The sequence below is a fragment of the Peromyscus maniculatus genome, chromosome 4, assembly GCF_049852395.1.
Source record: "Peromyscus maniculatus bairdii isolate BWxNUB_F1_BW_parent chromosome 4, HU_Pman_BW_mat_3.1, whole genome shotgun sequence".
In the NCBI taxonomy this organism is placed as follows: Eukaryota; Metazoa; Chordata; class Mammalia; order Rodentia; family Cricetidae; genus Peromyscus; species Peromyscus maniculatus.
The window spans coordinates 96,068,409-96,084,407 of record NC_134855.1 but is presented as its reverse complement, the minus strand read 5'-3'; the positions used below and the strand labels follow the sequence as shown (position 1 = coordinate 96,084,407).

Below are 15,999 nucleotides of genomic sequence, written 5' to 3'. Positions count from 1 at the left end.
AAATGGTTAAAGCTTAGCTAGCACTTGTATGTACCAGACAAGATTCTCTATTTCCATATAAATTCATCTGCTCTTCACAGCCAGATTGTGAAAGGGGTCACGGTCATCCTCACGTTAAAAACAAGAAAACGGAGGCAATGGACTCTCGGGTCACTTGAATGTTTCTATCAAGTCTTTCTTTTGCTCTCATTCCCTCCCACGCCCCGGCCTGGAGGTGAAGCAAGGCGTGACGGTCCAAGTTCCCAAAGTGTCATTCCTCATCCTGGACAGGCTGAAGGGGTGTGTGTGGGGGGGAGGGGGCGGGGGAGGAGTGGTGTCCGAGGGCGCATGCCCAAGGGAGAGGGAGAGGGGCAGGGATTGGCGGAAGAAGGGCAACTGGGAGCGGAAGCCCCGCCCACCGCAGGCGAGACTTCCGGCCGTAACGGCTTGGGCCGGCTTCTGCTGACGGAGTTGACACCGCGGAGACCGGGATGGTGTTGCTGGAGAGCGAGCAGGTATTCGGCCGCCCGGAGGGCCGGGGACTCAAGCCCGTGGGGTCGGCTCGGGTCGCGCTTTCCCCCCCTTTGCGGGCGGGCGGGCCGGGGCCGTGGGGCGGCGGGGCGGGGCGGGGGGGCTGGAGGCGGCCGCCTCACCGGGCGTGTTGTGTTGCAGTTCCTGACGGAGCTGACCAGGCTCTTCCAGAAGTGCCGGTCGTCGGGCAGCGTGTTCATCACCCTGAAGAAGTGTAAGCAGCCGCCGGGGCCGCGCGGGAGGAGGGCTGGGGGCGGGCAGCCCGGGGGCCGGCTGCTGTCGGGGAGCACGGGCCACCGCTGGGGCTCCGGGGCCGCCGCTGGGGCTCCGGGGCGCGGCGGTGCTCGGAGGTGTGCCTGGTGCGGCGCCCGCTCACCGTGACAGGGGGGCCACGAGCGAGCGTGTCAGACGCCCACGTGCCTGCCAGGCGGCCCAGGCCGCGCTCCTTAGTGAGATCGAGGATGCCTTGGGGTCGCACTGTCCAGCCGTGGCCCCCGCCTTAGTGACGGCGAGTGGGGGGGAGCTGAGAGCAGTGATGGTGGATTGGGTCACCCCTGTAGCCCGTCTCTGCGTTTTCCACTTTGGACCCAGCAGCAACGCCTGTGGTGGTGTTCACTAGGATGTATTATTATTATTATTATTATTATTATTATTATTATTATTTTACGCAGATGATGGTCGCACCAAACCTACTCCACGGAAGAGTTCCGTGGAGGGTCTCGAGCCCGCAGAAAACAAGTGTCTGTTGAGAGCCACGGATGGGAAAAGGAAGATCAGCACTGTGGTGAGCTGGAGTCTTTTCTGCTTTGTTTTAAGTCTGTCTGGCCGTGAACTTAATCTTCTTCCAAGTAGTCGAGGTACAGGTGCATGGCCTGTCCCATGGCCAGCTGGTAAGCTGAATTGTTTTAAAAATACAGGGTCTTGCTGTGTAGTTCAGGCTGACTTTGAACCTGTGATCTAGGAAGATCACAGCAGGAGCTTCAGCCTGTGTCTGGGTCACAGGTGCATGTTATCAGCTGAGATGGGTACAGTGATGATTTTGTGGGGCTACAGATTGATGCCAAGTCATCACCCTGTTACCGAGCCTCACCACCGGCGCCCTGAACTGTATCTTAAAACGACATTAACCGATGAGGGGCGTGTCTGAATTAGGCTCCTCCTCCCTTTCATTTTTGGCCTGTCACGCCCAGGCTGTTTTGGGATCAGGACCCACTTTTTTTTTGGGTGGAGGGGGTTGTTTCAGATGAGGTCTTGTGTAATTCAGGTTCATTATGTAACCTAGCATGGCCTTGAACTTCCAACTCTGTTGTCTCCAAAGTGGTGGGATCACAAGGGTGCACCACCTTCCCAATTACTATTCATAATAAACGTTTTTTGTTTTGTTTTTTTTCCCCCAGACAGGGTTTCTCTGTGTAGCTTTGCACCTTTCCTAAACTTACTCTATAGACCAGGCTGGCCTCGAACTCACAGAGTGCTGGGATTAAAGGCGTGTGCCACCACTGCCCATCTCATAATAAACTTTTAAAACAAAATAGAGGCCAAATGCTTGTTCTGCTAAAATTTCTATGGGAGTAAAATGAGTATATGGGTCCATTCTCCCAGTAGTTGCTATGAAGAATGATTGACGTATTTCTTTTCTGTGCTGGGCCTTCAGTAAATCATTTCTGGGTGTTAGATGACTTATCCGCCTGCCTCTGTCTCCTGAGTGCTGGGATAAAAGGCGTGCGCCACCACTGCCCAGCTCGGTGATTATTTTTAAGCTGATTTCCCCTTGTTTTTGTGGTCCACTTAGCAAACATGTAACCACAGGTTAGGCTTGGTATTTGGAATTCTAGTCCAGAACTGTGGTCTTTCTATGAGAGGTTGAATATGGCAAAACAAAGATTCCCTGATTCAAAGTGAATACTACTTAATTCTACAGACTGTCTGTGATCACATTAGTTGAGGATACTCATGAAACTGCCAACAATAACTGATGTCTTCCTTTATGAGTTATCTTGAGAAGACCTTTTTTTTTTTTTTTTTGAGACAGGGTTTCTCTGTGTAGTTTTGGTACCTGTCCTGGAACTCACTCTGTAGACCAGGCTGGCCTCGAACTCACAGAGATCCGCCTGGCTCTGCCTCCCGAGTGCTGGGATTAAAGGCATGTGCCACCACCGCCCGGCTTTGAGAAGACTTTAAAGTAAAGCAAGTTCATGTGGCTGTCACTGATATGAACCTGAGGATTCTTCCTAGGTATTATTTCTTTTGTGGCAGCTTGAATTGTGTCTATATCAGTCTGAAATAATGGAAAACAAAGTTTTAAGACAGGTTCTTGCTTATCTAGCCCAGACTGGCTACTCATTATCCTCCAGCCCAAGCCTCCTGAGTGCTGGGACTCCAAGCCACTGCCAGCATGCTCAGCTGAGGGAGTTGGTTTAATGTATTTTGCATAAAAAATTCTCTTAAGATCCAAGGAAAAATTCAGGGGCATCTGGATAAGTTTTTTTTTTTTTCCCCCCACCTTAAATTTAAAGGCTGTCTGCCATCTCTGCCTCACAATTGCTGGGATTGGGATTACCAGAGTGGGCTTGTCTGAGGGATTTTTAAGGGTGAATAGGTTTGGTGCCTTCCCATCCTGGTGCAGCTCTCATGTGTAAGGCGGCACAGAGCTACTTTGCTTGTTGGCAGGGTCTCTCTGCAGCCCTGTAACTTGCTCTGTAGACCAGGCTGGTCTGGAACTCAGAGATCTGTCTCCGAGTGCTGAGATCAGAAGGCAGGTGTCCCACTGAACCTGGCCTAGGTGGTGTTTTGATGAAGCATTCTGAGGTCCTGTCTGAGTCAAAAGGGTGTCTATGTCTAAGAGGTGGTCTTTTGTCTTTCCAGGTGAGTTCCAAAGAAGTGAATAAGTTTCAGATGGTAAGTTCCACTTCCTTGTGTTCTCCATTCCTCCTCAAGAGGGTGGGCCCTGGCCAGGGTGGGACTGTCACTGCTTGCCTTGTGGTGCTTTATTTTCTGTTATCCAGCAGTGTTCTCTTCCCTTCAGTTTTTAAGGCCAGTTTTGTCTTAAACTTCAGCTACACTCTATAACATTGTTGAATAGGAAGTTGCATGAAGTTTTCCTTTTTTGCTTAGAAAGAGTGCAAAGCCTGCAGCTCCCTGTGAGGAGTGTCTCAGGAGCTGCTAGCTGCTGAAGGGGTAAAAGCTTTCTGTGGCATACCAGTTCCCAATGCAGGTGTCCCATGATGCCCGAGTAGGCTTCCTGGTGCCCGTTACTCTTCAGTGCACTGTGGGAAAGTCAGCTGCTTCCCTATTTGTACCTTTTCCTGCTAAGTCCATGTTGTGGCTTCCAGGCCTATTCAAACCTCCTGAGAGCCAACATGGATGGGCTGAAGAAGAGGGACAAGAAGAACAAGAGTAAGAAGACCAAGCCTGCACAGTGACAGCCTCGCCATTGGCAACAGCTGGAGGGCGGTTTCCTGTGTTTGCTGCTTTTGGCGCCCTCTGATGTAACTGTTTTCATGGAAGGGTCGTTCAAGAGAGAAGGGTTGGCTGATCATTGGGTAGTTGTGGTCAGAAGCCCGTTTGTCTTAGATCTTCCCTGTATGGCTGCATAGTCTTTGATTCCAGTCTTAAAGCGTCTAGTCATCTTTCAAGAGCTGTATGTCATTAAGTCCACCCACGCTAGCTGTTTCTTTGCCTACCCTGTTTCTGACAGTAATTACTAACTCTAGAACGATACAGTTACTCAGTGGTTTGTTTTTTGCCTTGTCTTTGAGAATACTGTAATAGAAATCTGACAGTTTTATTAAAAGTCATGTTATCCTATGGATGGGTTGTATAATTTAAAAAAATTAATTACATTATTTTTACGTGTGTGCACATATAATCAACTTGTGTGATTGATTCTCTCCTACCGCATGGATCCTGGGATTGAACTCACGGTTGTTGGACTTGGCAGCAAGCACCTTTACCACTGAGCCATCTCCCTGGACCTTGTTGTCTAATCTTAAGATTCTTTCAGCAAGTCTGAGTTCTCATACCGAACAGGAGTTCACTTAAGACAACAGAATAAATATTAGAGAATCAAGAATCAAGATTCTGCCTGGTGTGGTGGCACAAGTCTGTAATCTCAATGGTCTGGAGGCAGGCTGAGTTTGAGGCCAGCCTGGGCTGCATAGTGAGACCCTGTTCGGTACTCTTACCCCCAACTAAAGAGGCAAAACAGATCACAAGGGATGATTTTGGGTCTCTCTGCCTTTTTATTCACTTGGAAAATGCTAGGGCATTTTCATGTGCTTAGTGTTTAGGAGCAAGGGAAGACAAAGGCTGATCTTCTCCAGCTCCACATAATCTCTAGTGTTGGCAGAATTGCAAGTGGAAAGCAGAATATATATATTTATATATGAAAGCATTTATTATATCCAAAAAGATAAATTTATAATATACATGAAAAACCGACAAAGCTCAACTTTGTAGGACAGCTTATTAGAATTTTAAGTTAAAATAAATTGAATGTACAACATTCCATTATTCCAGTATACGCCCCTGTCCATTTGAACAGTGCAGCAACAGTTCTTCAAGGTCAAAACAGGATTCTGTAGTAGTCATCTCTGTAGCTGTACAGGAACAACACCGACACCCTGCAAAGGAACGGGACAGACAGACTGATGGCAGACTCCACCAGTGGGTAGAGCACTGATACTTTGAAAACACTAGCTGAGTGTGATGGGAGACTGATGACTGGAAAGAGTGCCCAAGCTTTCCTGGAGCTGTGACTGACAGTTTGCAGTTCAAGGTCTGATGCAGAAGACAGCCATTCACTCCCAGCTTCCCTGACACCTTCAAGTTACATGAGAACATGAATGACTGGCATTTTTACATACACAGCAAAGGCCGTCACTTTTTTTTTTTTAAATGTCATTTTGCTTTTTTGTGATAGAGCCTCGTGTAAGCCAGACTGGCTTCAATTTTGCCTTTAAGGTAAAGGATGACCTTAGTGCTAGGATTATAGGTGTGCGCCACCACCCCTGGCTTCCTTCTTTACACAGTTTCTGGGGCTTGGGAGATGGCCCAGTTGGTAAAGGGCACGTCAAACAAGCACTGAGTGTGGACCCCTAGAACCACCATTACAAGCTGGCCAGAATGGTGGAGACAGGTGGGTCCCTAAGCTCCTTGATGCCAGTCAGCCTAGCTAATCCACTGAGCTTCAGGTTCAGAGAGACCCTACCTCAAAAAGAAAAGGGGGGGAGAGTGATCGAGGAGAGTGACATGAACCTCAGGTCGCCACATGCCACACCCATTTCCTCTCCCCCCACAAGAAGTGAGGTGCCTGGATGGACCTTAATTGGGACAGCTACACTCAGGCCCACAGTGTTTTGTTATGGACAAGATTTTCACTGTGATTCAAGATCTGAGTAGGACTTACTGGCTGTCAATCACATTTCTGAACTGTCAAACCTCAAAAGACAAACACGGCACTCGGACCCGTCCCTGCTTTTAACCACATGAAACCTGCTGTCACTTACTTCTTTTCAACTTTGATGTTATAAATCTCATCGCAGACGAGTTTGAGGTACCTCTGCTTTGGCAGGCGTGACAGCAGCTGCTTCACAGTTGTGTTAAATGCCTGTTCATCAGCATCCCACTAGGAGAGACGAGAGATGACAGAGCAGAGCAGCAGGGTCAGAAGAGTGGGTTCTTCCTTTGAAGCATTGATTTTCTTGAAGACCACAGGTGTAAAGGCGTCTTAACCTTGCCACAGGTGTGCTAATGTGACTTTAGGTTGCTTTTCCTGGATATTTAACTCTGTTTTAGGTGGAGATTGTTGCCTTTAATGCCTACTCACTGGACTGGATTACAAGTCAGCAAACTGCCAGAGTGGTGTGTGCTTATTATTTGTATGATCAACAGGGAATGATGAGACAGGCTGACTCTCTGGCACTGTCTGGCCCTGAACTGAGGACCCTCCCGCTTCCAGTTCTTAGTGCACAGCTTATTTTATTTTTAATCTGTCACTAAACAGTATGGAAAGACAAAAAAGTTATTTGATGTGAAATGTTCTAAAAATTACCTGTAGCCTGTAATCTCTGCTCCTGGGAGCCTGAGGCAGGAGGATTACTACATTTCAAGGCCAACTTGGGTTATGTGCTGATTTTTGTTAATGACACAAACTAACCTGGAAAGAGGGACCATCAGTAGAAGAACTGGCTCAGCAGATTGGCCCCTGGAGCATCTGCTTGATTTATGTGGGAGGGCCTAGTCCACTGTGAGTGGTTACCCTGGGCAGGTGGCCTGAGCTACACCAGCAAGCCAACAGCAGCATTCCTTCATGGTTCTTTCCTGCCCTGGAGTTCCTGTCTTGGCTTCCCTCAATAATGGACTGTAGCCTGTAAGAGTTACGATAAACCTTTTCATTCCCAATTGTTTTTGGTTGATGTTTTTATCACAACTACAGAAAACTAACTAGGACAGGCTACCTGGTAAGATCTTGTTTCACAAAAAAATAAAATCACTCATAGCTATGGTTTTTTTACTTCAAATGGGAAACTTCAAATTTTTAAAAATTGGAAAAAAATGTATAGAAGTATAGACCTATAAACAGACTAACTGAATCTTCGGTGTAGTTGTGCCTCCCTAGCTGGGATGAAGGTTTGCTTGGGAAACCAACACATGGTGCTATGGGTAAGAACCTAGATTATACTAGTCCTCTAAGCTCCAGTCCTGGCTCTGATACTTTGTGGTTGTGTGATTCTGATTCAGGAATGCCTCTGACACATACTAACAAAAGACCAGTGTTACTGCTAAATTCCCACTGCTGTCAGACAGACATAATTACTAAGGACATTTAAGACCTTTTCCAGTTTTCCTTTGACAAGACTGAAAGTCACAGTGCAGATCAGTTCCCATTGCTTACCTCTAATGATAAAAACTGTAAGATTGTTTCTTTGGGTAGATCCACCTGTTAACACACAGAAACATGTATCATTTACCAAGAACTCTTAAGCAGCACACACAGACTAGGGACCATGTGTCATTGTGTGGATGATGTGAATAGGGCAGCTGTTAATGCTGTGAGTGTGTGTGTGTGTGTGTGTGTGTGTGTGTGCGTGCATGTGCATGTGTTGTAGGCACACATGCGTGTATGAAGGCTCAAGATTGATACTGGACTTATTTTCAACTGCTGTTCCATCTTTGTCTTTGAGACAGTCTCAGTGAAGTCCAGAGCTGGCTGACGTGCCTAGTCTACAAGCCAACTTGCCGCGAGAATGCCGTCCCTGCCTTCTGAGGCTAGCATCGTAGGCCTTTATGTGGGCTCAGGGATCTGAACTCTAGTCGTCATGCTTGTGTGGCAAGAGCTTTACCATCCTCCCAGCCCCTAGAGCAGACTTCAAATGGACTGAGCACTAAGAAGCACTTGAGGCCGGATCTCCAGATTTCACACCCATACCCTAGAGGTACAGACCCCACATGTGCTTAGTAAGGCCTGAAGAAAGAAGAAAAAGGAGAAACACCCCAACCACCTTCTTTCCCCCCAGCTCTGTCTGGCTTCAGGCTGCTTGTCACTCCATCAGGGATGGCCAGGTCTGACTCCAGATACAGCCGATAGCAAAGAAAGCCCTGCATTCTGGGGCCACACTAGACAATGCAGACAGACGCCAGCTTCAAATTGTTAAGAAAGTGACTTACAGCCAAAATTTCAATTTCACTGCTTTTCTGATGTAAATTGGCAAGGGTAGTCTGAAGTCGGGTCTGTACCTAGTAAGAAAATGGAGTTTAGAGTGTTAAACCAAGTCATCTTATTTCCCACTCCAGAAAACAGCAGGCAACAAAGCCTCCCAACAGAACATAAGGGTTTGATATACAGTGAGGGAGTTGGAGTTGATATACAGTGAGGGGGAGATTGGCTTTAGGACTTGTTATGTTGGCCAGGTTAGCCTCACACTTGTGATCTTTCCAAGTAGCTGAGATCACAGGTACACACCACTACAACTGGTTTACAGATGTTCTTAACAGCTGTGCTGTGGTGGCACATGGCTTTAATCCCAGCACTGGGGAGGCAGAGGCAGGTGGATCTCTGTGAGTTCTAGGACTTCAGCTTCCATTAAAGCTTTGCAGAGATATAAACAAAATGTAACACCACAAAGACTTTTGAACATAAAATACTTTTCAAACAAATTATTATTATTATTATTGAAAATAAAGTTGTCTGGGTGGTGGTGGCACATGCCTTTAATTCCAGCACTCAGGAGGCAGAGGCAGGAGGATCTCTGTGAGTTCTAGGCCAGCCTAGTCTACAGAACAAGTTCCAGGACAGTCAAGGATACAAAGAGAAACCCTGTCTGAAAAACCAAAGGGGGAAAAAAAAAACCAAAACAAAAAACCCCAAACAGCAACAACAAAACCCACAGATGCGCTTACCATCCTCTCCCATTATGTTCCTGGCCACTCTTATCACTCACATTCAACACACTGAACTGCCATTCTGTCACTTCAGTTCCCTTAACTGCACAGTGCACATGTGTCTAAGGACACACACACACACACACACACACACACACACACACACACACACACACACACACACACACACACACACAGCCTCAGCACAGGCATACAGCAGACACCGAAACCAGGTTTAGAATGAAAACCTCACTCTTGTGAGCGGCTAAAATGCTCTTCTTTAGAAGAGAAACAAGCTGCTCCAGCTGTCACGGGCCATCTATTGACAGCCGCTGCTACACACTAACATCTCTGTGGACAGATGGGCTGAATTACAGCACCAGAGACCTTCTGCTGACATCTTCAGAGGCCACCAGGGGAAGAAATCCTTATATTTCTTTCCTGTTGCTTTCTTCTCTATAGCTCTTATTAGAAAGCCAAGGATGTGGTTGGGGATTTAGCTCAGTGGTAGAGCGTTTGCCTAGCAAGCGCAAGGCCCTGGGTTCGATCCTCAGCTCCAAAAAAAAAAAAAAAAAAAAAAAGGGCACAGGGCTGGAGAAGTGGCTTGGCTCAGTGGTTAAGAGCACTGGCTATTCTTCCAAGAGGACCTAGGTTCGATTCCTAGCACCCACACAGCCACTCAAAATCATCTGCAACTTCATTTCCAGGGGATCTCATGTTCTCTTCTGGCCCCAAGGGCATGAGGCATACATGTGGTACACAACATACATGCAGGCAAACAAAGCAAAAAAAGAAAAACAAAAAGCCGAGGAAAGGTGGAGGTGAGGTACCTGAATCTCGTGCCGCCTCCTGGTGCTAGCCGACAGCTTTTCTGGGGATAGAATACTCACGGTGGGAACTACCGTTGTTCCGTGGATTTCAAACAGACCTGAGGCAGAGAATTTCAAGTTACAGCCTTTATCTGGGCCCAGTTTCTAGAACACGCCAACCATAAAGAGCAGTTCATTAGTGTACATCCAGTTATGATTCTTGGGGACAGATCCTGCCTGGGCCTTCTTTTGTCTCTTTGAGACAGGGTTTTGTTATATCAGACTGCACCCTTTTGCCTCAGTCTCCCGAGTGCTAGATTACAGGCATGTGCCACCCTATCTGCTTGAGATACATTTCTTCAATCCCTTCTATGAGGAAAATACCCACGTTTCCTATACAGTAAGCAGAGTAAAATGAAGGGTAAATCACATGCATGGATGCAGCAGTGAGGCAGACTCAATGGAGGGTGTCCCAGCCCAGGCTGCAGTCATGCTTCCAGGACGCTGGGACACATCTCCTGGGACACAACACTGTTGACACGTTCCTTGACAAGCTATTTTCAGTGTGAGACGGCGTCAGCCTTAGTTCCTAAGTGCTCAGTGCAGACAACATAGCATTCTCAACGCTCTGATTCCAATTAGTGATTATACCTGAAGCACTAGAAAACGACCCCTTCAGAGCTTGTGCAGCAAGATTATCAGAAGCGTCTCTAAAAACAAGCAAACACACAATTAGGAAACTGTCAATAGGCAGAAAGCATCTCAGATGAGGGCGCCCTCACCACGTGCCACCTTCCTACTAATGTAAAAATGTGGTCCTCTTGGTTATTAGTTGGAGGAAAAACCAAAACAGCAGAAAATGCTCTTAGTGATCCTTTTGGTCATGAGCAAGTAAAAAAAAAAAAAAAAAAAAAAATTAGGAAGGACATGATTCAAGTTAACAAATGCCTAAGAAAACATTCTGATTCATTCAGCTGGGTCTGAAATCCAGGCTCCATATAGGCAGCTATTTTAGTGAAATGTAATGAGTGTTCTTTCGGCTCCCTCATAATACAAAAATTCAAGTCCCAATCTGACCTTGAACTCCTGACCTTCTAAGTGTTGGGAATACAGGCATATGTCAGGATTACAATACTTGGATCTGTTGTTTTGATACGAGAATGTATATGAGTTGCAAGGATATGTCTAAAAGTAATTACAATTAAACATCTGTACAGTTTTCCAGACAGTTTCTGTATACAGATTGCATAGTTTTGGTTTAAGAAAGTAGGATTACATGATCTATCCTATTTATGGACATCCTTCCACTGAAGCTTTGCAGAGATATAAACAAAATGCAACACCTCGGAGATTTTTGAACATAAAAACACCACTTTTCAAACTGTAATTATTATTGTGTTTTTTTTTGTTTGTTTGTTTTTGTTTTGAAAATAAAGTTGGCCGGGTGGTAGCGGGGCACACTGTTAATCCCAGCCCTTGGGAGGCAAAGGCAGGTGGATCTCTGGAAGTTAGAGACCAGCCTGGTCTACACAGGAAGTTCTAAGACAGCCAGGGCTACACAGAGAAACCTTGTCTCGAAAAACCAAAAAAAGTTGTTTTCCATGAAAATATGTTATTGAGGTCAGCATGACATGGGTTATTACCTTCATTTAAAATGATTAAGTATTTTTAAAAAATGTTTAAGTGTCAATTTCTAATGGATTTTGAAATTTTTGAGATGGGGTTTTAGGGTGTTGCTAAGTTCAGGCTGGCTTAATTTCACTTGGCAGCCCAGACTGGCCTTGAACTTGTGATCTTCCAGCCTCAGTCTGCTAAATGGTGGGAATCATGGACCCATGCCATCATTCCCACCTCAACTAGAATACACTGATGAATATAACCCACACATTTCTGGGAGCTCCTCAAGTAATTGTGAGGGTACCAAAGGTCTGACACCCCGAGTCTGAGCAGTGGTGTCGTTTGTGTCTTGACAGAGGTTCTGACCCACACACACCACAAGAGGTGTTTAGATGTATTTATATGTATGAGTCTTTGCCTGCATACACATATGTACACCATGTGTGTGCCTGGTGCCCTTGGAGGTCAGAAGAGGGTGTTGGATACCCTGGAATAGGCTGGAGTTATGGAAAGTTGTGAGTCACATGTGGGTGCTGGGACTTGAATCAGGTCCCTCTACAAGAACAAGTGCTCTTAACCACTGAGCTATCTCTCCGCTCCCCAATTACTTTTAGTTTTAATGATTTTACTTTGCTAAATTAATATCTAGGTGATTGGATCATGTGCATATGAGCTCTTTCCCCAGGACCTATTATTAATGTATCTTTTGATTTGCATAGATAAAATACTGCCAAGAGTCACTCATTAAACAGACTGAATGAGATAGAGGCAGACAGATTTTGACCTTTTAAAATGATTTTTAAATAGCCAAAGGAATGGAAACACATGAACTATGAACCAATGGCTGAGGGGCCCCCAGCTGGATCAGGCCCTCTGAATAGGTGAGACAGTTGATTGGCTTGATCAGTTTGGGAGGCAACTAGGCAGTGGGACCAAGTCCTGTGCTCATTGCATGAGTTGGCTGTTTGAAACCTGAGCTTATGCAGGGACACTTGGCTCAGTCTGGGAGGAAGGGACTGGACCTGCCTGGACTGAGTCTGCCAGGTTGATCGCAGTCCTCGGGGGAGGATTTGCCGTGGAGGAGGTGGGAATGGGGGATGGGCTGGGGGTAAGGGGAGGGAGTGGGAGGGGGGAGAATAGGGGAACCCATGGCTGGTATGTAGAACTGAATGGAATTGTTAAAAAAAAAAAAAAACCAAAAAAAGATCAATAATAAAAGAAAAAAAAATGATTTCTAAAAATTGTGAAAATACTACTGGTTTGATATAACTTAATAGTTTATAATATTTTGTATTAAACTATTTTATTTTATATATTTATATAAAATTTATATATAAATAGAATGTATTTTAATTAATATAATACTAATGGTTTGATATAATTTAAATGTGTTTCCAAAAGTTCATATGCTGGCAGCTTGATCCCCAGAGTAGAGATATTGAGAGCTGGGGGCCTAGTAGATAATAATTAGGACAGAGATGCATGGCCTTGGCCAAGATTAACAATGGTCCTACTGAGTACTCACAAATTCAGTTTGTTATGAAGTGTTTGTTTTCTTCTGTCTATGGCTCTTTACTGTTCCTCCTCTCTGCCATGTTATGGCAGAGACAAAGGAGCCTCCCCCAGAAGAGAAAGAGAGGGGTGGGGCCACCCAGTCCGGGACTTTTGGCTTCATAGATTGTCAGCTAAATTACTTTCTTTTCCTTTTTCCCTTTCTTTCTTTCTTTCTTTCTTTCTTTCTTTCTTTCTTTCTTTCTTTCTTTCTTTCTTTCTTTCTTTCTTTCTTTCTTTCTTTCTTTCTTTCTTCCTTCCTTCCTTCCTTCCTTCCTTCCTTCCTTCCTTCCTTCCTTCCTTCCTTCCTTCCTTCCTTCCTTCCTTTTTTTTTTTTTTTTTGGAGACAGGGTTTCTCTGTGTAGCCCTAGATGTCCTGGAACTCACTCTGTAGATCAGGCTGCTTTGAGCTCATAGAGATCTCTGCCTCCCGATTGCTGGGATTAAAGGTGCATACCACCACCACCCAGCAACTTTGTTTTCCTTACCCAGGCTTGGGAATTTCATTATGACCAGAAGAACCATCATACAGAAAAACAAATGTTGAAAGCGATATGTGACGAGTCTTGTTCAAGTGACATAATTAAAATGTCGATTGAATTATTCAGAAGCAACAGAATGGTTTAAGTCAATCCTGATTCATCTGTATCTCACGAGATTTGGCTTTAAAACTCAATTTATGTAGGTTCTATGCAGGTAAGTGCAGTTAGTCTTCTGGGATTTGTTCTAAGTTACCTGATGTTCCTTTCATCACTGACTTTGGTCCTCAGTTTCTGCATAACATGATCCACAAGATCCGATTCCAATACACGCTTCTCTGTTTGCCTCTCCTTCTCAAAGGACTTGACCTGGAAAAGAATGGAACAGTTATATGGAGGTTTCTGAAGCCAAAAGGGTGGTTCCTTGTGCCCTAGTGAGGGGACTGGGCCAACAGTTTGTAGTCAGTGGGTCTTAATTGGGGGTCGTTCTGTCCTGGAGGACATTTAGCAATTTTTTTCTTAAAGTAGCACTTTAAGAAATGTTATATATTTTGTGTGCATATGTGTATGTATGTGGGTGCATGCACGCCATGGTGTGTGTGTGGAAGTTAGAGCACAACTTGCAGGAGTGGAGGGAGGCTCCTTTTACTGTGTGAGTCCTGGGGATGGAACTTAGGTCATTAGGCTTGGTGGTAAGCGCTCGACTCACAGGCTCTGGAGATGCTTTTATGCCACAACTGTGGGGTGTTCCAGCATCTTAACATAGACTATAACAAGGTCAAGGTCAGAGATGCAGCAGTAATGAACCACATGGCTCCAAACATTAAGTGGTGTTGCTGAGATATATTGGTCTGCTCAGGAATGGTTAGAGTTGAAAAAATGAAAACAAACAGCCATGATGGACAGGTCCCATATTCCTCCATTGCTCTCTGAACACCCAGCCAACCCCCCTTACAAATCAGCCCCACCACCCCACTTTCACAGTGCCTGCTCTTTCCCATTCACACTTCCGGCCAGCGCCCAGCTGTGGCCTGGGCTAGCCTGATGCTGTCACATTGTTTTCAGTTCCCTCAGTCGGCCCAATAATATCCCTGCAAGTAAACATTTTCCAATTCAGTTCTGATGTACCCTTTGTCCAGATTTTACTGGCTTCCCACTGGCTGCTAAATCACATCCAGACTCCTTGGTCTAGCTATGACCATTCTCGCCTGCTGAAGTAAGTAGCCTTCATCCAAAACAGACTGTTCGGGCATAGTGGCACTCGTCCTTGGGCATGTCAGAGCAGCTGATACCTACTCAAGATGCTCACAGGGTGGACCTGTTCGCATTGTCTCAGAAGGGTGCAGAGAGGGTCATCAGATTTTCACTTTCCATTTCCACCCCTCACCCAGCACATGCACTCTGTCCCTGCTGCACGTGCTCCCGGTTGTCAGAGTGCACAAAAGGTGGATCGTGGCTGGGCCTCCGGAGAAGCCGCTGTCCTGAGCTGTCCCTGCTGGGTGGGGCTCGATGCAGCGGCCTCTCAGCTACCCGTGCTTTTGTAAGCAGTCTCAGTAAACTCATTGCTCTGGACTCAGGGGAAATAGTTTGTCTATCTGTCCTCTCTGAGGTATATGAGTACTTCTGTACAACTCCCTGGGAAAAGTCACACATCCGGGTAGAATCAGAATCTTTTCTAAGGATGTGTCCCTATCTTTGAGACAACCTACTACTAGAAAATACCCCGTGACCTTTGCTGTGCCCTCATTTCTAAGGCCCTTTAGCACACACCTATAGGCTGCCTGTCTGTGCGTCCAGAAACCCCACCAGCACTTGAAGATGTCCCCACTACCTGCTACCACCTTCCAGGCTGAGACTGTTCTCTGCAGGATGCTGATTAGCATTTTCTAGCTCATAATCATGCAAAAAAGTTTTATGTCCCCCATAAAATTATATTTGCACATCCATGTTTATTACTGCCCTAAGCACAAACAGCTAAGAAATGGAACCAGCTGGGATTCCATTTCATCATCAGTAGTTGAATGGATAAAGGAAGTGTGGTACATAACACACAAAGCCATTTTTTCAGCTGTAATAGAAATGGAATCATGACATTTGTAAGAAAATGGATACAACTGGAAATTATGATGCTAAGCAAAATGAGCCAAACACAGAAAGACAAATGCTGTGTGTGTTCTTTTATGTGGAATCTAGATGTGTGTGTGTGTGTGTGTGTACACACTCAGGCTCACACACATTTTAGAAAGGGGAGACATGAGAGAGACAGATCTTAGGGGGTAAGAGAAAAGGTAATGGAGTCCAAATGACATGAAAGCAAGAGGAAAGACTATTTGGAGGCAGGAAGGGGGGGACCAAAGAGAAGAGGGTAGGGAGGTGGGGGGACCAAAGAGAAGAGGGTAGGGAGGTGGGGGGGACCAAAGAGAAGAGGGTAGGGAGGTGGGGGGAGCCAGGTGGGAGGACACGAATACAACCAAGTACAATGGCAAGAATGTAGGAAAATGCCTCTTTGAAATCCATCGTTTGTAAAGTTAGTTTAACAGTAAAATGATCTGTGAAATTAAATATGCTATGTTAAAATGAAGAAAGCGGGAAGACACAAATTACTAATATCAGGAACCAAAGCGGGACCATCCCCCCAGAGCTTAGAGACA

At 45.7% G+C, this 15,999-nt stretch overlaps 2 protein-coding genes and 1 non-coding gene across 6 annotated transcripts in view; 2 read left to right on the top strand and 1 right to left on the bottom strand.

The window, feature by feature from the left end:
- Window positions 1–348: 348 nt before the first annotated feature.
- On the top strand, window positions 349–4,355 carry Srp14 (signal recognition particle 14). Its single transcript, XM_076570341.1, has 5 exons — window positions 349–494; window positions 652–724; window positions 1,182–1,294; window positions 3,376–3,408; window positions 3,843–4,355. The coding sequence occupies exons 1-5, from the start codon at window positions 471–473 to the stop codon at window positions 3,930–3,932; spliced, it is 333 nt and encodes a 110-aa protein (XP_076426456.1). The 5' UTR covers window positions 349–470; the 3' UTR covers window positions 3,933–4,355.
- Window positions 4,356–4,883: 528 nt separating this feature from the next.
- The window catches only part of Eif2ak4 (eukaryotic translation initiation factor 2 alpha kinase 4), a 96,109-nt gene continuing 84,993 nt past the window's right edge, over window positions 4,884–15,999 (bottom strand). For 2 of the 4 annotated variants that reach the window (XM_006979230.4, XM_015997907.3), the window contains 7 exons: window positions 13,605–13,717; window positions 10,353–10,411; window positions 9,723–9,820; window positions 8,179–8,247; window positions 7,406–7,450; window positions 6,018–6,136; window positions 4,884–5,132 (listed from right to left, as the gene is read on the bottom strand). In XM_006979230.4, the coding sequence (XP_006979292.1) occupies window positions 5,075–5,132; window positions 6,018–6,136; window positions 7,406–7,450; window positions 8,179–8,247; window positions 9,723–9,820; window positions 10,353–10,411; window positions 13,605–13,717 (561 nt within the window). In that variant the 3' untranslated portion in view covers window positions 4,884–5,074. Of the gene's footprint in view, window positions 5,133–6,017; window positions 6,137–6,667; window positions 6,879–7,405; window positions 7,451–8,178; window positions 8,248–9,722; window positions 9,821–10,352; window positions 10,412–13,604; window positions 13,718–15,999 lie in introns of those variants that run through there. The other 2 variants (XR_013050657.1, XR_013050658.1) reach the window with 2 other exon arrangements.
- On the top strand, window positions 9,381–9,453 carry Trnaa-agc (transfer RNA alanine (anticodon AGC)). The gene has a single exon. It is a non-coding gene; the product is annotated as a tRNA-Ala (tRNA).